This window comes from Phalacrocorax aristotelis, chromosome 18 (genome assembly GCF_949628215.1).
Source record: "Phalacrocorax aristotelis chromosome 18, bGulAri2.1, whole genome shotgun sequence".
In the NCBI taxonomy this organism is placed as follows: Eukaryota; Metazoa; Chordata; class Aves; order Suliformes; family Phalacrocoracidae; genus Phalacrocorax; species Phalacrocorax aristotelis.
This window is the reverse complement of record NC_134293.1, coordinates 11,111,159-11,135,931: the sequence shown is the minus strand read 5'-3', so window position 1 is coordinate 11,135,931 and position 24,773 is coordinate 11,111,159. Positions and strand designations below refer to the sequence as shown.

Here is a 24,773-nt window from a genome sequence, read left to right as displayed (position 1 = left end):
TGCTGACTGGTGAAGTAGGTGCAGGAGCGCTCATGGTGTAGGCAGGAGGCTTCAGGTGGCGAGAGCGGATACGGCTGAAGGACGTCCGCAAGATTCACGTGCACGCTCCATGCTTTATAATAATATATCCTGATTTCCTTCAAAAACTAGCACCTGACACGTAGAACCCTTTCAAAAATGGTGTGTCTCAAGAAGAACTACAATTATTTGGATAATTTTGTGGTGTAAAGAAAGGTCAGCTGTAATGGGCTAGGCTAAGAAACAAATTTAAGAGCACAGGAAAACATTGGGTTTGCTGTGCATAAACTCCTAGAGCAAAACAAGCAAACAATCAACCACCAACAACAGCAAAAGGAAGTACTTTGCTAGGAAGTTACACAGGAAAATATGATTTGCGACATATGTCAGTCCCTACGCATCTGGCGACTGCATTATTACTTGCTAAATAAGACAGACCAGGGCACCAGCTGAAGTACCCTGGCACAGCTCTGGTGAAGCCAGTGGGACTAGGTTGGGCAACACAAAACTTGGAGGTCTGGTACTGGACTTGTACAGTTTATCTGTTTAATTCCGTAACTTTTCATACCCATAAACACATTGACTAATGGCTACGGACAGCAACTGTGAACTGCCTTCTCATTTTTAAGATCACTTAGTTATTTACACATAACATTTTTGTGTGACATCTTTTCCTCTCCAGTGTTGTTTTTTTCTTTTTTAATCTCAAACTTCAAAGTTAACTTCAGTTATGAGCTTTTTGAGACAAGGACTGTTAATGTACATATATAGAAACTAATGAAAGAACTCTCAGCCTCTTTCTGAGATCCTGCCATAGTACTAAAATAGAAAGCATTCTGGTACTATATAGAAATTTAAACCAATATGCTTTGCACATCATCCCAAAACCACCTCCCCTTTGATCCTGTATCAACTATGCCATATGCCTGATGCGTTATGCAGGAAAATATTTTCTTCCAACGTATATGCAAAAGCTGCGTGAAACAAAGTGTGATTAGCTAAAGTTAAATCAAGTCACCTTAATTCAGAAGAGTATAAGCTTTAAAAATAGGTATTTATTAAGAAACTGAATTTCGAAGCAGTATCCCTCTTGGTGGTATAAATATCTAATGTAAAATTAATCAAGAGAGCATCTTGGAGAAAATATTAGAGAGCACACAACTTGATACCACGGCAAAAAAGTAATCAAAGCAGAGCATGGCAATAAATTAATAGAAAAAGTTATAAATCCAAACCAGACTAAAAGTAATTTTGTAAGTCAGCAGTAAAAAGTTAAATAAACACTAATTTAATCTATCTTAGATGCAGTAGTCAATAGATGAAATACTTTACTGCTCTCTAGCTATATGAACACAGTCAGCTGCCACAAAAATGAAAAGAAGGGTGAAACACACCCCTATTCAGGCCCTGAGCACTGCGGAAAGCACGGGCACAGAAACACGGGAGAGGAACAGACCTCCTGGGTCAGGGAAGGTGTTTTTCAAGGCAAAACTGCAAAAGGGAGTTTTGATGCAATGACTCTAGGTACTGGTTGTGATCTATTTTTACAGTGCTGCCTTTCTATGCACTTTTAGGCAACACAATCATCCTTTTCTAGGGAACAAGTATCTCGTGTTCCTCTGGGGCATGCATAGAAAGGAAATGATTAGTCCCTCCAAAGAGGTATCCTCTATGAGAAGCAACAGGTTTCCTGGCAGTGGGGAATGAGGAAGAGAAAGATGGAAGAAACAGAACAGGGTGTCAGTGGAATTTCGAGGGATTGCTGCTTCTCGAAGCCCCGTGTTTCAACTGTTCATGTACACATTCATCATTAACGTCAGGTGGAGGCCTCCATTCACGAAGGTCCCTAGAGCAGACCTGGAGAAGTTTCAGGAAACAAGGCCACCAACAGCAAAAGAATCATATGATTAACTTCATATCTGAGATTATACATGCAAGTGAGCATATGACACATGATGAGTATCATAGCTACCTCGTATGCAGTCTGAAGCTTGCTTTGTCTTTTTAAACAAGTTGCAGCAAACTCACCTTCAGATAAACATCCTAGATGATATTTTCAAAAAATAACAAAGACTTAGTAATTATCACTCCAGGCATTTGTATTGCAGATAGGCAAGAAAAAGGACTTTATGACTGAGCCAAGAAATGAATGAAGAGCAAATTCATAGCAGGTTCATGAAAATCAGACAATGATAGCAAAGCAGAGGAAAGAAGAAACACTGGGAGCTGAACTGCAAAAACGAAAGCAAGAAGCAATGACTAATGATGATGCAACCAACAAAATTAATAAACTTAGGCTTTGAGTCTGAAGGGTACCTAGGCCTGTTGTATAAGACAGCTCCCTGAGCTCCCGAAGCCTAAAGCCAGGCACAAACTTGATAAAACCATCAGCAGGTCAATTCAATAGCAGCATTCTTCACATCCTTCCTCTGAACAAATGAATGTAGACATTTGGACACGGATGGTTTTCTTGTTAAATAGAAGACAACTTCTACTGATTCAATCAGAACAAAGTCCTTTGAACTGATAACATACTCTGTAAGAACTTGTAAGAACGACTGTGGTGATCACAGGGCTGCTAAGCGGCCTCTTGATAGGAATTCATAGTGATATTGTCCTTTTACTTACTGTTTCTATACCACAGGTCATTTAAGTAGGCAATACATACTTAGCAAACCAAAACCATAAAATAACCTGCAAATTACTTGGAAACACTAGGCAAACAAATGATGCTAGGGATGAATGAGGAAGGCTATTAATAAACAGAGCTGGAATCACAAAGGGTGTTTCTTTTCCTTCCTCAGGGTCAAGGAGTCCTTCTACCACAGAATAAAATACAGTGTCATCAGGTGTCATTGTATTAATACATCAGAGAGCCTTCAAGGAAGACACTCTGCTTTTGCTATCATTTGCAGGACTTTTTTTTTTTTTTTTCTCTTCAAACAACATTAAATTTGCATTAGCTAGGACAGGGAAAAAGGGTGGTGTATAAAGGAAGAGAGGGCTGAATTAATATTCATAAGCAACATACTGCAAGAATGCAGAAGGGGTGATTTGAGGGAGCTTGGAAAGGGAAAGGAGAGACAGCCATTAGTATTAGAGACCTCCCGCATAACACACTCTGCTCTCAAGCAAGAATTGCAGTGTCTCTTCCCCATCCACACTAAATATCACCCTGCTCTGAACAGCTTTCGGATTCCCCACTCCAGGGAGGAAACTGTTTTGGCTGAAGTTCGGCAGGAGCAGGTGGTGCTCACCAGCTGCAAGTAATTTTGCTCTTGTTGGCACCACAGCAGTTCTTGGACTTCTCACAGTTTGTGTTCAGTGGGGAAGGGGGAATGAGGAGGGAGCAAACAAGTCCTCGGTGGTGTTTAACAGCATCCCAGGCTTCATGGCTGCCTTTTCCAAGCTGGCAGCTCTAAGCACACAGCAGAAGACATAGTGCTTTCAGAAGGTGCGCGCATGGATTTGCCAGCATGGGGTTCAGGTTGGCTTCTGCTCCCGTTCTCTGCTGTGAGAGCACATCGCCTCTGACACAGCTGCCACTTCAAGGTGGAAACAGTCCTGTTAGCCAGATGTTAATATTGCGGGGGAGGCAGGAAGGGAGAAGAGGAGCACGGCTTATCACCAGGTGTAAGTGATCTCTCTGCAGATGGACTAGCTAGCATCAGAGCCTCTCAGAGCGCCCCAAAACACATTCCTTTCCCAGCATCTTTGCTGCCAATTCTCCAACCTCTGTGTGTGCCTGCATTTGTCTACAGAAACAAGGGCTGCAGCTGGAAAATTTCTGGTGCTACTACACAGTAGTACAAATACTTCAATTATTACCTTTAACGCCATATTTCATCAAAAAAAAAAAAGTGCAATGTGGATGCCATAAGTGTGGCAACGCCATTGAACTGCTTGAACTTAGTTATCTCCATCTTCAGAAGCCATCTGAGAAATCAAAAGGTAAGCATGGGAGCAGAAGAGGCAGCAGTTCTCTTCCCTTCTACATTTCTCATCACAGCAGAGGGGACTCAAAATTGCAAGAGCATCTCTTCTAGGAGAATTTTTTAGTGTTTAAAAAATATTAAATCCCTTTCTTTCCTTTCTACCTTTTCTTTCAGCTGTGCACCATGAAAAACCTACCGTCTGGCGTCAGAAATGATTCCTTGAAACTGCAACATATTCCTCGTGCATTCACTGATACACCCAACAGAGCAGCCCTTCGTTTGAAAGGTTTCTTTCATTTCCAAATCGCACAAGTGTCATCACGTGCCACAGTGATGCCCCTGCAAACATGAACTTCACTCTCTGAACCAGCCTGGCAGATGCACTTGTGCAGGGTAGAACAGTCATTTTTTCCCCTCCGAGCTCATCTTTCAGCACCGTCTCTGACAGACACTTTGCTAATGATCTTTCATTATAGCTGGTGTCGGTTCTGCCATTTAACAACCACCTCTTTTCATCTGCTAAGGTAGAGCGATTAGTCAATGCTATTAATATCAGGAAATTCTACTCAGTAACAGGTAGAAATCCATTCACCCAATATACCTTACAAATGCACAGGTAAGCACTGTCTCTATGCTGAAGAGCACTGTTAGATAGGTCACTGAATAAAATGAACAGCTAAAACATTCAAAATAAATACTCATATAAATTAATTTCTCTTCACTGACAAGCGATTTTCACAGATGTTTCCTAAAAGTTATGGCCAACTCCGCTGCTGTTATGTGCCAACCTTGAGCTTGTACCAACGGCATACTCAGTAACGCAAAGAGATCTGTTGGAAAACCCTCCGGCATGAGTCGCCATCTTGCAGCAAAGCTAGACAGCAAGCTCTTCAGTAATGAAAACTGCACCGATGTGATTGCATGAGTCAAAGGGCTACTCATCATGATGCAAGATGGCTTGAAACAACAGCATTTGCTACAGCGAATGGTGGATCTGGCATCTACGTCTCTCTGTGGGAGGGAGACTTGAGAACATCAAGTGAGATGAGATTTCAGGAGGTGAATAAGCTACTTCAGCTGAATGCACATTAACCCTCAGGTGTAGCAAAGAAGAAAACATTTGCTCTGATTTTTTTTCTTTTTTTAACAGATTTACCATCGCTAGAAGAAATGCCATCAAAAAACCTTCACTTCCTAACGGTCTGAGAACAGCAATACCCTAATAATGTTTTTCTTATGGACCACGTACCCCCAGATATTTATAACGAACCATTACAGCATGCATTGCAACTTTACAAGCCTTCCTCTAATTACTTCCACTGAAACAAACACACAAATCTCCCAGCTCCACGCTCACACACACAGACTCTCCGAACACCAAGCCTTCAGCAACCTTCCTCTGATGGACACTTTTTTTTCAGGAAATGGCACAGTGACATAGGTAAAAGGTGATTTAGATAGACTGCTGTGTCACAAATTGTCAGGATCTGATTTAAAGACCTTGCCTTTGTCAAGAAAGACAGTTGGGTGTCTGCTTTAAAGAAGTACTGGGAATATTTTCATCAAAGGTTTGAATTGAAAAACAGTGGGAGGTAAATATCTGAGATGTTGCCAAGAAAGACCGCTATATCCGTGCAATTACCATTAACAGGGGACAGCAGTGGTTCAATGAAGTAATTCAATCTGGTGTCCTACATTTTATCAGACAGCAATTTTGAGTTCTGACATAAAAGGCTGAGAAAGAGGATTGGACTCTTTTCTGTGAAATTCAGCCTTAATTCTTGCAATCAGGAGATGTGTTCTCTGCTTCAGGTACAATCCTATTATCCCTCCAAGTGCCTCAAAAGAAGAATATACTAATATTCACCGTAACACCAATCATTCACACAGGAACAAGTCACACTTCGGGCAAGTTTTGGAACTGAGTGCCTGCAGTGTTAAGGGAGTGTTTCTCCTATTTAACTAAACCAGAATTTCCTTACTTGTAAGTTTAGCAGGAAGAAAAGGATCTATTGTCTAAAAAATTAAATAATATGATGCAGCCTAGATTAGCATTCTTCCAAAACATGAGAAAGTGAGGGAGAGACAGTTTTTCTTCAGAAAACGGCAAAATGAGAAGTCTACGGAAGCTTACATCAAAATAATACCATCACATGGCTTCTCCTCATCATTAAACCATCCATATTGCATACTCCTGCTTCCTCAGAGGCTGTTGCACTGTCTTTCTCCAGAGTAATCCTACCAGTTAGTCAGATGACAGTACTGGCGATTTCCAAGGTGGCCGAGTTTGCACAGCAGTCCTGCATTTCATTTCTGCACAGCGGAGCCGAATGGCACACAGCTCCCGTGCTTGGCAGCGGGACGAACTTTCATCCTTTCACCCTGCCTCAGCTCAGCACAGCACTCAAGATTTTGGTGTTTCCAGCACAACGTCAACCCAAACAATCGCCAACGCAAACTTTTTTTTTTCAGGGAACTCACCGGATTTTATCCTTTTAAGTCCTTTTAAGTCTGCTTTTTACCCTATCCCCTTTGTTTTGCACAAAAGCGTGCTATTCTACAAATCCTCACGTTATGTAATGCAGAAATCTTGCACGGTTTTCCATTTATTTTAAATGCACATAGGAGAAAATGTTCATTTTATATTTTTCAGAGTAAAATCTCACTACAAACAATAATGCCAACAGATAATTCACCTCAGAAACATGCCAGTGTTGCTCTTTCCGCTTGGGTTACAAAAAAGTTCTACCAAGATCAAAACTTCGGTAACAACAGCAAACCGGCTCTTGCTTCGTACAGAACATGGTCAATCACCTTTAAAGATGAAACAAAATCAGGACCTTCAAGAAGCAGCGCTCTAGTCAGGGATTGTATATCCCTTTTCTTTTCACAAAATGACGGAGGATCTCCTCCAGTGACCCAGCACTATCTTTCCTCCAAAATATTAAATGTGCAATAAATAGATTCAATGCTGTTGATCATTCTCTTTCAATGATATGAAACTGAGACCCTTGGAGGATGAAGGCTTTGTATATGACAGCTTAACTGCTTGCAATCAAACTAATTTGTAGTACGATGACCTGAAATGAGTTTAAAAGCACCGTAATGCATGTTTAGCAATCAGTGAAGCAGTTCTTTATTATTCAGCTTCACATTTGCAATTTGTGTCAGACATTATGGGAAAGAGAAAAAGAGGGGGAACACGAAAAAATAATTATTTTCCTTTGCAAGAGCTGATGAGCAAAACAGGAGCTACATGTTACATGGGGCATTAGAGACCAAATTTAGAGCGACAGCAAATCTTAAGTCTTTCTGCTACTTACATGAAACTTGTAATCTCCAGAAAAGGAAATGATCAAAATAAAAATTTGCTTAGAAATGATCATGTCTTGATCTTCCTAAATTGATCTTTTTTGAGAAAAATAAGTTAGTTCACCTGAAATACAGTCAAAAATATGTTCTGAGTATGCCCCAATGTTTTTAATCTGTAAATGAAGCTACCTACCAACCACTTGCAACACCCCTCTATCCTGCTGATAACAAAAGTTAGGGACCCTCCCGGCAAGTAACGGAGATTTTTATATCGCCCCTTCAAATACAAAAAATTTCTTATTTCCTTCCTTCCCCCTCTTCTTTCTTCCTCCCTTCTTTCCTTTCTTTATGCCACCTTTGTTCATCACATTTGTTATCCATGGGAAAAAGATGGCCCCAGTGAGGGAAGTGGAGAACCATATATAGAAGCAGAGGGAGAAGGGACTAAGAAGCTCAAAGAACTTGGTGAAGAAATGCAAGAGCACTAAATGTAACATCATGCCAGAACAAAACAAATGCACAGGAACCACATGGAAGGGCAAAACCGAGCCAAAGATATTACACAGGTAGCACCGAACTGCTCCATTCTAATAACTGAAGCAGGGGTGGGCTTGGGCAAGACAGAGTGAAGGTCTCCCAAGAGAGCCAAGAAGCACACTCTAGCTCAGCACTGCTCAGTCGTAACTCCTTGGGGACATCATCTCCTGAATCACCAACTGTATCTCAGGTCTGTGCTAAAGAAATTAATCATTGCACTGTTCAGACAAAGGATGAAAATCCGTGTTTCAACAATAAGGGGGCAAACCGGAAAGACCTGAAATTCTGAAATGTGGTCTCAGCTCTGCTAAGTCGGGTAAGAAACTGCTGTGCCCTGTTTTGCTTTTATAAGATTTGGACCACATATTTTCACTGAATTCAAAGAAGAAATGCAAGGATTGATATTTTAAATTCGAAGCATTTTATTCGAACAGCATGAGCATGCATTAGGGCAAGGTTCTACAATGAATGAGGAAACACCTTTCAGAAGGGCTGCAAAAATGACTCAGATCATCTCCACCTCTGCTCAAAACAATCTGAGTAGAGACCTGCCTTGACCAATTCCAGCCCAGGTCATTTATTCTGCTTGCCTAAACATTCCTCAAATATTGAGCTAATTATATGTGTTTTTCTTAGCCTCTAGAAAAATACAGTTTTGTTCTGCAAAACCAGTTGTTTTTCTCCACCTATTCTCACCATGATTAGTAGGATACTGAAAATATAAGTACGCCCGCTTTTGCTGTTCTTGCTTTGATGGTCATATCGTTAGCAAACTCTTTAATGAGTCTCAGATCTCCCTAGGAACAGCACTATGGTTTATAAATGCTAAAATTAATAGACCTGGGGTAGATTTTATTACACAGAATATATTTAGTTGGCAATGGTGCTGCCTCCCTTACAGCAGCTGTTACAATAAACTGCATTTTCAATGTCTCCTGGAAAATAAAAGACAACACCTAAAAGATTTCGGATAAAGGAATACCAGGTTTTCCAGGTTTCACTGGTCCACACCAAATCTGCTCCAGTGAGGTCTGCAAATACTAATAGGTAATTACAACCCCCAGGGAGACTTCTACTGGGGATCTTGTCCACTTTTCTTGAACCTGAATTTACTATCAGAAGATTCATAACCTCTGTTGTCAGCTTCACTTCTGCAAAGAATGGGCACATGGAGATTGTAAAGTGGATCTAAAATGGATTTCAGCATACCCTTCACAATAATAGTTGGTAAAACTAATTACAGTGAGAAAATTGGAGATCATTCATTACCCTACTAAGCAAATTAGGATTTGTTAACGATGATTTATAGTGCCAAACACAGGATAACAAGGATTGTCTTTACAACTGTATTCACAGGGGGCATGACAGTTTATTAAGTGTGGTGCCACCCAAACAACCACGGCTGTAGTGCTTTTGTAGACCTCATGGTATTTCAGATGAATATTCATTTTACATAAGCCAAATCCATTTAAATGTTTGGCTTCTAAAGTCAAGCACTAAAAATAACTGAACTATTTAGAAGACCAACTCTTTATTTACCTACATCACTGTGTACATGAGGTGGAGTAAAGTATTATATCCTTTCTGTAGCATTAGCTGGTTGAATTGCTTAAGCCTCTTTCAAATGATACTTTTGATCTAATCCGTTTGTTTCTTTCCTGTGGAAACTAACGGCTCTTACCGTACATACAGTTCTGGAGTGGAGACTCTTAACAAACTCCCACCTGAAGAGTCAACATCATCACAGATTTGTCCGCCTCAAAGAGCAAAACACAGACTACTTAGGATCGCTGCCTTCGCGTATAGACCAGGCAGTGAAGGAAAATCTACTGATTTCCAGGGCTCTATCCGAGAATATGCACCCAGAGAATGTGCTGGTATAACTAATTCCACATTTCTTCTGTAAAGTAACATCTTGGGAGAAAATCAGTCCTATTGCACAGTGAAATAGCTGGCCTTATCTAGGCCAAATACTGGTTTTCCATCATCTCTGTACTAATACCACTGATGCTCCACTTATTCTCCTTGGGATGAGTTTTCAGAGCTCTGAGTAATGTAATGCAACGTTGCACAACACAGTGTCCCAGTGGCATGCTGTAACTACGCAAACATCTGCTGAACTGAACCCACTCAGGGCCAAATTGGATAGCACAACTGATTAGCTAGAGCCTTTGGGAATACGCTCGCGATTTATGTTTGTCTGAGTCACCAGCCCATGTGCAAATCACATTTTTCATGTTTCTTCCCTTTTTTATTTTTTTTTTTTTTTTAAGGTGGAGCAAGAGCATTGTTTGGACAAGGAGCATCACAGGAGTTTCCTTCTCCCTTCCAACTCCCCAATACAGTTTCTGTCACCAGCTTATTACCAAATTCTATCCAGCTCTGAAAAAACACCAAACTCTATGCTTTCTGGGCAAAAAAAAAAGCTGCTAACCAAAAATAAGCATTCAAAGAAAAGGAACAGAAAACCCTCAGGAATTGACACAAAGGCTTGAGAAGCAGCCCAATGGAAGAAATGGAAACAAGTTGCCATAAACAGAGAAACTGTTCTATTGCCAGACTGTACAATTCCCAATCCTGGGAATTGTGTTTGTCACTTACAAATAAAATACCCAGTTATTTACATTTTGATTTCTGTTCTGTTTTGTGGTGCAAGCCAATGAACCACCTGTATCCTGTAACGTGAATTTGCACGGGTGCAAGCTACACAAAGAAAACTAGGAAAAATCATTCTGTCTTTGATGAGAGCCAACAACAATTTGCAATGCAAAAAATATCAGAAACAACAGGGAGATTTTCCAGGAAGTATTTAGTTATGATTTCTTAGGGCGCACCGATAGTAACAACATGCCCACTTTTTTTTCCCACGTGCACCGATCATAATCCGGACTGACCCCATAGAAAACAATGAAGTCAGGGCAGTACAAAAGGCAGATTACAATGGTTTTTACTTCTGTCTCTTCTTTCCTGGCTACTGATTTAATAATACATAAAAAGGGTAGGAAAGCATCCACTGTGACACGGAGCACCAGGACAGGTGAAACAGATTCCAGCAACAGTGAAAAGGGGTTTTCAACAAAACCTACTCAACGTCCTAGCACTTGGGAAAGAAGTAGAAGGTAAGTTGTTCCCAACTGAAAAAAAACCACCCTTAGAACTCCTCAACAACTTGGCATCATTAACCTTCACTCAGTGGTTACTCGCACGGGTCCCACTCTGCTGAGGGCACCTAGTTAGAAAGTCTGTTTAACCAATGGCAGTTCTGATCATCCTGGTTAGGGATGAGTTAGGCTGAATCACCTGATGGAGATTCCCAACCCTCTCCATTGGCTTCATAGCGAGGGCGGGTTGTCAAAGCAGGCAGTACGAATGCCCTCCCCAGAGCATGTGAATTCTTCCTTTACCTACTGGTTTTCAAGAAGCGCTAACGTAGAGGCAACAAGAACGTAAGAATCCAGTCTCCAACTTTGCTGTTCAGAAATGTACCTAGTTGTAGCACAAAGCTAGATTTCAGCCTTCGCCACTACTACTGGGAGTGAGGAACGAATTAGTAGGATGGAACTACCATGCAGATATTAGAGAAATGATTTTGCATTACAGGGAAGTGTCAGGTTTATAAACGTTTCCTTAAACACTCAGTGACCTCAGGAGGCTCTCTATAGCATAAAAGGATCCAAAAGTAATTTCTGCTTTGCTGTAGCATGCACAGCACCCACAACCATCGCAAACGTGTGACCCTCCCGCCCATCAAGCTCAAGTGTGTGGCATAAGCACGGTTTTAAAGGAGATTCCAAGCCTGACAAGTATCATCTCCGTTACATACATGCTGGGTAACATGGCCTAAACGCACAAAGATTCCATTAATACTTGGACTTAAACAGCAAATACAAGCTACTTGATCCACACCTGAGTGTTCATTCATTTCTGAATAAAACCTGCTTCCACGTGTGTTTCAGCTTTCTGTAGCGGATGTGCTCGGAAAGTGAATCTACCCTTAGTCCCTTTTTACTTACCTTTGGTGAGCTACAAGATGTGGTATTTTCTAGTCCAAAGTACAACACATATTGATCAATAATTTCCACAGGCAAAAGCTTTATTATTATCTATGAAAGTAAAAGTTATTGTTTTACTTGAGACCAATGACCCTTGTTTTGATGTTCTGGGTTAACACTAAACACAAAAACTAACAGTCTTTTCTAGTTAAAAGCTTTGGAAAAAAGAAGTCAATTCAAGAGCATATTCTTTTGCACTTTGATAATACAATAATTACGTTTATCAGAAACACATGCTAATTGGGTCATTGCGAAGCATTTTTCTCATTGTCTGGTACCGCAAAACACATCTGGGTTTTATTTGCCCCATGTAAGTTAATAAGGGTACAGACTTTTTTAAAACAATAAGCAAGATAAAAACAATTTTCCAAAGTGAAAAGGGAGGAAAAAACCCTCCACATTTCATCCAAGACTGCGTAAGTGTAAAAATGACTTTAAGATAGAAACTGAAGAATACTTCCTATGTACTCAGCTATTAGTGAAGAAAGAAAAAGAAAGTTAAAGAGACCTTCTTACTATGACTATACATAAGAAACAGTGCAGTTAAATATATCGTATTAGTGGAACCTGATAAGGGATGTCTCCCCCACCTACACAGATCCAAATTAGTACAACCTAAAGTGCCAATACATTGGCGCTAGAAGATGTCAAGCTTCTTCTTGTTACTAAATCCCTAACTCGGGAGAGCTGGAGACGTGCAAGCTTTTTGGTGGAGCATAGGGGATGTTGACACCTTCCAGATTTCACTTTACTGGACCAACCCACAGACAGTATGGTGCAAGGGAACAGCAGATGGCTTTTCTTCTGTTACCTCTGCTTCCTAAAGATGAAGCTCAACATTGTTCTTAAACCCATGCATATTCAGCTCCCGCTAAAAGGAGAACAAGGCGTATTTATATATGTTAGAGCCTTCCATCCCATATTATATTTGTCCCGTTCCAGAGCATGTCTGTATATGTTCACATGATTTGAATTTTAAGTGCCCAGACAATGAAAAGCAATTCGCTCTGCACAATGGAAAGACAAGACGTTCAAGTTTTAGTCTTAAGGCAAAATAAATGTTGAGCCATTTGATATTATTTTTCCCTTCATCCCCTTCCCCTTAAAAGTGTCTATGACACAGACCAGCGGAAGTGCAGAAAAAAGAAAACCAGTTTTTTCCTGCTTCACAACTTACCTTACAAAGATTTGGGCTTCGGTATAATAAGAAAAAACTACCACAAAACTTTTTTTTCAATTGATAATGCTCTTTTCAGACCTTACCAGTGGCAGAAGTACGAGCACTCAGTCTGTGCAGAAGTCCGATGTAAATCCAGCAGGACACGGCATTTCTCCAGGTATTAAGTAATTTTTGTGTTTGCATTTTACACTTTACATGTGAGGTCACACGTGCACAGTTTAATCCCATACGTTTCTCATAGGATGAGGACCTCTATGCAAAAAGACTAAATTTCCCCATGTACTAGTGGAAGAAAATTACTCTCTGGGATTCTGACAAGAGAGCAGCAAAGTTTTTCTATCATGTAATCGAATACTATATAGTTTTCTTTTCCCCAGAGTTTCATGAAAAGATAGAAGCAGGCTTTGATTACACTCTTAACTATACAGAGCAATGCTATAGAAAAAGTCTCACTGCATTTTACCCACCTGTTTTTGGACGTACATAATGATCTATTTCTCTTACAGATATTATAAAGGCAGAAAATAAATGCATGGAGAACATGGCATAAGTTCCAAGTGAAACAGGGTATGAGCAATTTAAATACAAATCTTGGAGGAAAATAAACAGTGCAGTGAATTGACTGGAAAACATTTTTTACTCCTGATTTTTCACTCCCGTTTTTTTACTTATCTGTGCAAGCAAAGGTATATTGATGAATGTGGGAATAAACAGATAGAAAGGTATGAATATAGACTGCTAAATCAATAAAGGGACATACAAATAAATAACAAAGATCAATTAGCAAACCACTGGGGCCTGATCCTCTTCTCATGATGTAAAATGGAAATTTTAGCATAAATACAATTACAGCTGCATTTTCCAAGATTATCTGGGAGGCATGGGGCTTTTAACCAACAGGTAGAAACCACTGTGTCATGTTCTCTGGCCTGTGGTACACAGGAGATGAGAGAAGACTGTGTAATGGGCTCTTTAAAGTCTGCTAAATCAATGAGAATTGGTACAAGGGGAAATCAAGATCCTACCCTCCCAGATTAGAGAGCTGGTGAGACCATGGTTCATTTTACTTGCTATAATTGTGTAAATTAAATACTGTTGGAATTTATGTAGTAATTAATATGACACCTGATTAGTTCAGGAAAACATTGACCACCATGTCCGAACTATTACTTACAATGCATTCGTGGAGGAAGAAATAGAAAAAGATAAGTTAACCTATTGGGCAGACCGAGAATGGTTATTTACGCTTGTTTCCATACAATAAGGCACTTTCGTTTCAGGAGTAATGCTATGCTGTTCAGAGGCACATGTGTTAAAGTTGAGATACACTTACAAAGTAGCCTGTTCCCAAGCTGGAAGGAGCTGAGCTCTGCAATAAAACACAAAGACAAAGTGGAAAGTCAGTGATGGTTTTTAACACGTTCCAATCCACATAGCTCATTACCAGCCCTTTCCAAGCTTTTCATCACTACATCACAGCACCAATGTGCTGCCCCTTGTCATCTGCTACTGAAACAAACACGGTGTTGCTTAATTTTTCCCTTTACATCTCTCAACGACTCTGAGATGGTAACGTGCTATTTACTGAATTCCAAGCTTCTGCGGTGGACGTAATTGCCAATTTATTTGACAGGCAGCTGGGTAATGAATTAATGATGGCATTTCGCCCTGCACTGAGACTAAACAGACACTCATCAACCAGCCTCTCTGACATGCTGACATTCAATGCCCTGGACTCCAGCTACTCAGCTTTGTGGCCACAAAGGGGCAGGCAGGAGGGGGAAAAGAAAAAAACATAGACTGACTTCAAAACAAAAAGCCCGGTGGGTTTGGATGACTTTTTCAGTGTATGACCTGTTTGCCAATTTATTCCCGAAAGGCCCTGGTTAGTACACACATAGTGCTTTTCTAAAATGAGCCATTTTGTAAACATAATTAGTAGTCTGAAATGTAAAGAACGCGTGGGCACAGAGAAGCCGCTTCAGTCAATGTACCATTTCCTGGAGAATGCAGTCACTGCAATTTCCCATTTGGATGTCCACATTGTTTGACAAACCAAGGATTTAAAAAGAAAACAAAAAAACAAACAACAAATATATCTACAGGGTGAAATGGATTTCAAAACTCAAACCCATAAAAATAATTAAAACTAATATTACTACCACGGAAAATAATCAAAAGGTTTAAATGTTTCAAAAATTGCATCATGAAATTCAGTTTAAACGGGACACGATCACAACCTCTACGTTCACTGGAATTAAGGAGATAAAGGGGTTTGTTTCATTAGTTTTTCATTTAAGCAATGGGGATTACACAGCAGGTTCTCTTAGAGACACAGTGAGAGACCTAAACATCTCAGCCCTAATCCAGGTCGCTGGCTGTTACGCTACAGGGTGAACGGTTCCCGACGCTGCAGCCCTCTCACCTGCAGCACTTCGAGCCAGGCTAGTCCATGGACAAGGAAGCCAAAGGCAGAGGGTAATTCCTAGCAAGCAGCGGATAGCCCAGATGACCAGTCTTTAGCTCCTACAGCTCCACTCCCGTTTCTGTTCCTCAGCACGACCTCCCTTTCAGTAATGACATAGCTCGGTGATTGCCGGGAACTGCACAGGGGCCCCAGCCAGCCTTGGCGAACCATTGGAAACACCCCGAATTTGCATCACCGTCACCCCTGTCCTGAGACACAATTGCAGGGAAGCCCAGCAGCAAATTCTCTTGATTTCTGATCGTGGAGTGTAGTGCTGACGAAAAAGAAAATAAACCCCCACAAGGGGCTTACGGTATCTTTTTATTGAACTTGGCACAGCAGAAATAGATTGTGCCAAGAAATTTAAAATTAACAACAAAATTCATTGCAATTAATCAGAATATTACTTTGTGTTCACCAAAGCACTACTAAAAAGAGAGGTTTAGTGAGGTTACGTACATATAGGGGAAGGCCTTCTGGTTTAAAACATTAGAAGTTAAAGAGTCAGCAAGAGGAAATTATCTTGGTAGTCATAAGGGTAGCAATATCATAAAATCAAGAAACTCTGTTGGGACATCTTACATGAACAAACAAAACTGCTACGGAAATTTGGAAGTTTTGCAGTTCCTGCCCCTTAATACTCTCTATCTGATATGTTGTGGCTACTGAAGGACTGGAGATCTGCAGTCTACGGATCTGGTTGTCAGCGTGCAAGTGGAGCTCCACGGAGATGAATTCCCAAGGCCTTCTGGCCCCATTCTTGCTGCTCCGGGGCCTCAAGCTCCCTCTGCCACCGTCACCCACAGCAAGACCCACCCGGTCCCAGGGACAACGTCCCTGAAAGCACCTCTGCAGCAGCATCGCACCCTGGTGCGGAGGAACAGGCCGCGCAGATTTGGGAACGCACAGACACGGGGGCCCTGGGCTCGGCCCGACTGCTCTGCTTTCCTCTACGTCCCCATGACCATGCAGCTGGGAATGACCTGGTAACCGCCTCAGCCCCACTCATCACAGAGGCCGGCCACTGTTTCCAGCTAGAAAGTCCCCTTTTTGGGCCACATACAACGGTCTGCGAGCCACTGCGGCCCGCAGACTGCAGCTCTGCCCCACCTGCTAGAGAGCACACCTCAGCACACTCCGGTTTACTTTCCTGGTAAAGCACATCATACGTACTGCCTTTCGCTTTACTCATTCTGCTTTCTGCTTCATGCTGTTTAAATTCATTTAATTTAAGCTAGAGATCTACCCGCAAAGTACATCACGTGCAATCATTATAACCAATTCTGTTTAAGCTGTGTTCAGATGCCAGTTGAGTCCCACTCTTTCACTCACAATTTTTAAAACTTACTTTACAGGCCGAAAGCTCCAAAGTTTGCATTTTGCATCTGTGTGCAATTTTTGTCTGCTTTTTATTCCAAGTTTTGGAAGGACCCAGTATCAAAACAAAACAATAAAAAGGAAGTAGAAAGAATAAGCAAACAAAATATTTCCCACTGAATACTTCCATTCCTTCAAAAGCGATGCTGCAATGGCTATGGGAGGACAGTCGAAACATAGCAGTCAAATGACTTTCGCTGAAAAGAAACAACTGTGCATTCTCAGGGAATTTGAGTTTGCTGGATGGAAATATAGCCCTTCACACATTGCATGCTGCATATGGATAGTACAGTTTGCAAACTTTTTAATTGAAGTAAGAAAGACTGTATTGCACATGCATGAATGACTACGTCAGCTGTGTTGTGAACTGTGTGTTGACAGAGCGTATAGGCTGAAGCAAGGGCTATGCAAGAAGACAGCTTCTCACCTTTTTTGACAACTCCCAATAGCGAAAGGATCCTACTACCCAGTGCCCAGCCTTGGTACCAACTGAGGAGTGTGATACTGTGTATGCAGCATCTTTACAAGCCCATGCTGAGTCGTGATCCTGCACTGGATGGTTCTACATCTCTTATATAAATTGTGCCTATAATAGAGGTAATGGTTTCACTTTCCCAAACCCTTTGCAAAATCCGACAGTAGAAATACTATTTGATATTCACACAACCGCCAGCAGCAGCCTGCATCAGGTGCTCATCAGCAAAACACAAGTCACTTGCTTAAAATTAACAGGGGTTTGGTTTGTTATCTTCCTTCGGCCTTTCCCGCCCCCCCCCCCCCCCATCCCTCCCTTTTTTTTTTTCCCTTTCATTTCTTAAAGAGAAGAACTTTTGGCCCAGGAGCAAAAATGTAGTAACCCTCATGTAAGCATTAGTTTATTGTGTACCAAAGAAAATTACATCCTTGAGGTCTTGGAAGGCACAGTTATACCCATTTTGCATATATATTGTGCATTACTTGGGGAGCTGGGTGGGGAGAGAGACTGTGTTGTACGTATTTGTTCTGGCTATTGTTTATGCAGGTCTGACTGAATGAAGGAACAGTGGGTATCATTTCAATTTCTGATGTCAACATCAAATTACTTATTTAATTTCATGCCTGGCGAAGCATTGTATAGCTACACGCAGAATCATTTCACTTCATTTGTTATGCTGTGTTTTCTTGGCGATTGGCTTGCCTTCCAACTGACAGCTTTAATTACGACATGAATTTGATTGCACTGCCGAGGCATTAACATAATGCAACAAAGCATTTAAGCACCCAACCTTAGACACACAAACACACACATACACACCCTCGCGTACACACACACAAAGCAGCCGCCACTGCAGCTGATCAGCTTCTGGCACGCACACGCACACACGCAGAGCTTTGCTGATGCTATTCCACTTTAGATACAGAGAAGATTACCGTGGCTGTTCTGGAGAAGGAAAAGTACTAAGGATTTCCGAACACATTACCCAAGGCCTGTTCCTCAATGTGTCTTTCTTTTGGCTCCGAACACAGGTGGGAGGAATTGAAAATACCCCATATTTGAGGTCGAAACCGTGAGCTGTCCGCAGGATTACACTGCTGGGGGCGTAGGCACCTTTCTTCCCGAAGCAGACAGCAACAGACCTGGTGGGGAGGCCACTCCAGGACTTACTCATCTGATACCTCACCGTAACCTATCGTGACGCGCAAGGTACACAACGCAGTAAGAGCACACAGCTACCAAGCACTGGAGAAAGGGAGACGGTCATGAAGGAGTGTGTCAGCTTTGCTGAGAGCCCAAGACGAGACCTTTCATGCAGGGGGTCCCACACTCTAGCCAAGAACTGGAACAACGTTCCGGACAAAGATGCCAGCGGTATTTCTCCCAGACTGTGATTCCTCGTTCAGCAAAAGCAAGCAGAGGCCAGGCAGTCCACGCTTCTGTTGTGCGGCAAGAGTGGGAGACCTGCGCTGCCTGCCAGCCGATGAGCACACGTGAGAGGCTTTTACCCTCCATCCCCTCACCAGAAGCCTGCAGCCAGCATCAGAAGCAGCAGGCAGGGCTGGGGGGGCCCGAAGCAGCTCGTCAGCCCTCTCCTGTCCATGCAGGCTTGCGCTGCCGTGGCATCGCCTTTACCGACACGACGAGTGAGGCTTGTTTCGCAGACATCAGGCGTCTAACAGGACTAGCAATGACTTTACAGCTGAGTCTGAGCTTCAGTTCCATGGTAGATCAGGAATTTAGGAACGTGCACTAAAGAAATCAGGCTTTTTTTGCTTTGTTTTTGATTATCAAAGAGGTGGCCGCACCCCTGAATACTCTGTGCGTTTACCATCCAGGTTAGCTGTAATTCCCACATTTTGGCCAAGTAATCTCCTGGCGGCTTTGTAGAACATGGCTAAAAAGTACCCTATGTATTCTGAAGTAGGAAGACTCAAAAATACATACGTACAGAAGAAAAGAAGTTGACTGAGCTCCAAGCTGAGGAAAGGAGGAAGCGCTGCCATCTTGTCTCCAAGCAAAATCTCGACAAAATGTATTCTACTACTGGCAAGATTTTGATGAGATTAAATTGACTACAGCACCCTGGATATAAAGAAGAAGCACCTCTCCAATTTCTTTTTTAGGCCCCTGGAGCTACCTCTGCCCATACAGGAAAAAACAAGTTGTCATTCCTAAAAATACTATATAGGGAAGAAAGGCAGAGAGAAATGGCTTTATGAAATTCAAGCAGGGAGATGTTTCAGGGCATTAGGGCACTGTCAAATGCTTGCAACGGAGCATTCGAGCAATCATTATCCCTAATCTGGCAGAGGTCAAGTTCTCTGCTAATTATGTTCTCTCACAGAGGGGTGTGTGCGTGTGTGTACATGTGCGCGAGACGAAGACAAAGACAGGAGTTGATGGAAATCAGTCTCACTGCATTGCACCTGACAAGAACACAGGATCTTCCTCTTCCTACTGTCTGAGGCTATTTCAAGCCTCATTATGAGAAAAGTCTCCTCTTTAACATGGTCTTTTCATTGAATTATCCTCTCTTCATTTTTGACCACCTCTCTCGCAAATGCTGCAAATTACCTGCTTGGATCTCATTAGCCTGGAAAGGAGTCATCCCTTGTAAACACCGCGTTATCCAAGGACTGTAGGTACAGTTACAATATGCAGGGTTGAAAGATATCTGACAGGAGAGGGAATGAAGCCACTGACATGTCAGTTTGCAACTGGATATTCATTATACTATCTCCCTCATTCTGCATCTGTCACTAAGCTATCACTTAGGCTCCGCATTAAAGCTCATGAAGCTAACATTTCTGTTTCAACAGCTTACTTACAACTAGGGATTTGAAAATTGATCATCCACCTAGAGTATATGCACTTCATTCATTATACATATTTCCATGCAGTAGCCATGCTTAATCTCACAATGCTGTCAGGCTACATCAGTGGAGATTCATTATATTTCATGTCCAAAATTTGCTTTCTGACCTCAGGGTTAATCTGTCTGAGATATTTTATATTTTTATTCTATACTCTGTTGAGTATACAACTTTTTGCATATTTCTTCTGAGAAAATAATGTTAAAATCAGCAAAAGGATCTTCAGAGAAAACTTACTCTTTTGTCTGTAGTTTTTTCTGGACAGCAATGGGTAGATATCATTAGACAACTCACGCCTTCAAAAGATACTATTTAAAATAACCTTATTAAGCTCTTGATGCATCTTTATGCATAAGAGGACAGTGCAAGGCGGGCTCACCCATACTGGAAGTGGAAGTATTGCTGCCACTTTGTACGCCCTGCCATTTAAAAACAGAGTGTTTGCCTTTGGGAGAGAGAGAAACGCAGAACGGCATGTACTTTTCTTAGCTGAAGGAGTCTGGGAAAGGCCACCCCACACTCAGGCAAGATGAGAATTATCTCGTGCATGTTTTTCTAAATCTCAGCTGAACTGGCAACACCAGACCACAGAGAGACACGCTTGTATTGCAATGAATTATCAAAGCGTAAGGGAACTTACTTATTAAGCAAAACATAAATTATGTATAACAATTTTTAAATATACATTTTCACGTATATTTACATAACATTCCTTTTCAGCAACCTGCGAATCCCTACGCCCTCTCTCGGGTGCAGTAGGGAAGTTATATATGCTCTCCACCTCCTTTCAATTGGCCATAGTGCCAAGACAAAGGGAAAGTATTGTAAAAACAGAGAAAAACTGTATTTGATCGGTGGAAGGGGAACTAGGACTCTGCTCTCACTGCCAGGTCTGGCACTGCAATGCTGTGAGCTGCTGGGAAGCTCAAATAACCGTCAGAGCTCTCCACTTGGTACGTTGCAAGGGAGCGACAAGGCTAAATTAAAACCATGTTTGTAAGGAGCTGTGAAATTTTTTGCTGGAAGGTGCTGTGTAATTGTGAAGTTCATTGCAGTGACTTCTCAGCTGCCATGGGGCTCAAAGCAAGCTAGGATGGCAACAGTGACAGGCTGACGGTCAGCTGCTCTCCACTGCTACCTGTGCTCAGCATTTACTTGCGACCTCCTCTGGTTCACTCTCCTCTTCCAAAGATATCTTACAGCACTGCACTGAGATTGACCCCGCCTGACGGCTACGAAGGGCAGGCTCTGAAGTGTCCCACTTAATGTACCCATAAAGGTTGGCTCTGGGGGCAGAACGGACCTCTGAAATAATGTGACAGAGGGATGAGGAAAGAGAGTGCTACAGATTTCACACCTTTGCAGAAAAAAAAAAAGCAATCAGGCGGCTGTTCCAGTGATATGCACAATTCAGCAGAAATTGCTAGCTGCGTGCCTTCAGGTTTAAATTTGCACAACGAAATGTATCCTTTACAAAGGTATTTCTTTTAATGCCTGCTCAATTTGGTTTTATTGGATTGGCTGATAGAGGACACCATCTGGTATCTGTCATGTAAATCTACATGGACATGCTATCGATAAAATCCCCATTTCCAAAATGTGGGTTGGTTACAAGTAGGGCCAGCTTGCTGGCTGATGCACATTGGTCTGACTGATGTAGCTATCCATGCTTTTACCAGCAAAGGATCTGACCTACAAAATCCCCAATTTAGATACTCTTTTGGCACAGGGCTGTCTTTATATTCTGTGTTGTAAAGCACGTAGCACAGAGGACCCAGAGCCATAAATAAAACACTCAAGGATTGTGATGGTACACGTAATAAATCATAATCTAATTGCAGCAACAGGAAGATTTCTGCAGTCATTCATATGTCAGAATAACTCACGCGTGTCACTCAGTGAATGGCCAGCATTCTTCAATGGAGAAAAACATTCTGCCATCTTAGGACCTTCCACAGCAGTTTAGGCAGAGCAATAAAGGCAGAGCTTATGCTGTTGTTGGCCACGTTATATCAATTAATTATATTTAAATTATCCGAGTCTCTCTAGACACTCTGATACTTTTCATAAAGACAGTATTTAGCCCAAAGAAATGCATTCTTTTCCTTCCGCACTTGGGGTAAAAAGTGGTCATCTGTCTTTTCAACTATGCAGGGCATTTAAACTTCATTAAATGGCCTTCAACCATTTCAAAATGAATGAGGGTTTCACACAGACAGGCACTGAACCAAACCCAAACTTTACTGAGCCGGGCCAGGAGAACTAAGTTACCTCTTCCTGTCCCAGCCCCGCAAAGGGAAGGGGATTTTAGCAACAAACCATCCCAGAGACTAAATCCTGTTACAACTTACACCCCTCAGAAAACTACACCGGGGTTAACCAGAGCAGTATTTGGCTGCAGGAGTTTTACTTACATCACTGAGTCTTTCCCGAGAGCTACTTCGATGGAAACCTTTCGATTCCCCGCTGGCGCTTTCACTGTCACTGTCTCGGCAACTGTTTTGACCTGGCTTGAGCTGCAGGAAAGAAAACAAAAATAAAGAGAGCAAGAGTTTAGCCTGGCTCGGGTAAGTCCCCTTGTCCACTGCTGCTCTTTACCCATCCCCACATCGCACAAAGTAGCGTTTGTGCGGTGCTTGCAGCACTGCCACCAGCACGGTGCAGCCTTGGTGCCAAGGCACCATCTCAGTGAGACCGTGAATGCAGGAGCCAAGCAAGCTCTTGTGCGGGCCGTGACCCTGCAGGTGGAGGCAGGCAGCATTCATGCCCCAAGGAAATCACAGTTTAAGACCTTCATTTTGGGAACTTTCAGATTTCTCAAGTTATTTATGCCATAGATGCAGTTTTTAAAGTAACCATCACATCGAAGCACACACAGAATCAATCCCTCCCTCATTACAGCATTAGAGTATCGAGGATCTAAGATCAATGGAAATCTCCTCGGGGGGAGGAGCAGCCATCGCTCCGGGAGGCCTTTTGCTGGACTAGCCCCTAACAACATTGCCTGGTACTATAAAAAGTCCTTGACTAAGCTCAGCGTTCATAAAACATCATGATGTACTTAATAGGTATCAGATTGTTTTTGCCTTTCAAACCATCTTTAATGAACTTTACTGGCATTGTAATAAATAAAAAATACCGAAAAATTACAAAGTATATTTTCAATACAATTGAGAATACATCTGCTTTCTCTTACGCTGTGGATTGCGCAGGTCAACATGTTACAACTGCCGTGTACTGAAATGAACACTTACCATATACATACATTACACACATGTCCACAAGCACATATACATACATACAGCAAGATGAAGATAAGAACTGCATCTACTGCAGTGCTGAAAAAGTATACATTCGTTTTAACACAACATTCCCTATGGTTTTCTTGACTGTATTAAAATTTTGTCGTAGCCTTGATGCTTTGTTTGAACCGACTTTCTGTGAAGACTGGCTACTCCTGAGGTTAATACTAGCAAAAAGTCAATTTTGGAAATTTAGATTTAAAATCACATACATAAATGCTAGCAGCAGAGGTAAACGCAGAGAGAATACCTGGCAAGGTACTTAGTGAAGTATTTTATGAGACACCTACTACACTTACTAGTATTCCTATAACCAATACCAAAAACTCCTCCTAACTTACCCTAATTATAACTACATTCATAGTAATTGCTATTCAGTCTGTACAGAAATAAACACACTCATCCCCATTTCATGACTGGAGACCAAAAGTTCCTTCTCCATGAACTCTCTCCATCAGCTTTCCCGCCACCCCCTTCTTCTCTCCCTCCTCATTTTTTTCCAGTTCTCCCAGAAACACGCTGCACAAGCACACACAAAAAATCACACAAATTCTCTTTTATGGATGCACGCACACAAAACATACGTTTCTGCTCTATTTCCCAGATACACAGTCCCACCCAGGTACACTGCTCACCCGCATACGCAGCTGTTCTCTCCCAGGTTCGCTAAAGGACTGCACAAAGCACCCTCACCCTAAGCATCTTCAGTGTCCCCCGGCTACTACAAGAGCAAATGGCATCTCCAAGTTTGGGATGTGTGTGCTGCTCTACCTTCATCCCTTATCCCCCTCGCTAGGAAAAGGCAGTTCTGGATGCTCTCTATCAGTCAAAAGAAAGAAAGAAGGGAGAAAGTACATAGAGCTACAGGCTCGGACACGCGATTGAGTTGCAGTGCACGAGCCCAACCGCAAGAAACGGCGCAGGTGTACTCTCAGCTCAAAGAAAATGTAACGTAAGAACTAGAGCTATTTGTCAAACACTTACAATTTAATAAATAAACTAAATATTCCACAGCTCAGCCAGAAAATCTCAAGTAAAAATAGTTTTATTTCAAACTGAATGGTTTCTCAGTCAGATCTGATAGATCTGGGTAGCAGTTTTTGGAGGTGGAGGGGAGCTTAACGAATTCAAGAAGTCTTCTGCTCATATTTAACTCACAGATCTTATCTAGGACCACTGTGTACTGTAATTTTATGATCCCAGGTTTAAAATTTAACTACCCAAAGGAAAATGGATCAAGTT

General features: G+C 41.8%; 1 protein-coding gene across 6 annotated transcripts in view; it reads right to left on the bottom strand.

The window, feature by feature from the left end:
- AUTS2 (activator of transcription and developmental regulator AUTS2) overlaps positions 1-24,773 on the bottom strand; it is a 793,107-nt gene that overhangs the window by 410,993 nt on the left and 357,341 nt on the right. For all 6 annotated transcript variants that reach the window (XM_075113525.1, XM_075113524.1, XM_075113526.1 and 3 more), the window contains 2 exons: positions 22,644-22,745; positions 14,368-14,403 (listed from right to left, as the gene is read on the bottom strand). In XM_075113525.1, coding sequence (XP_074969626.1) covers positions 14,368-14,403; positions 22,644-22,745 — 138 coding nt within the window. The remainder of the gene's footprint in view (positions 1-14,367; positions 14,404-22,643; positions 22,746-24,773) is intronic.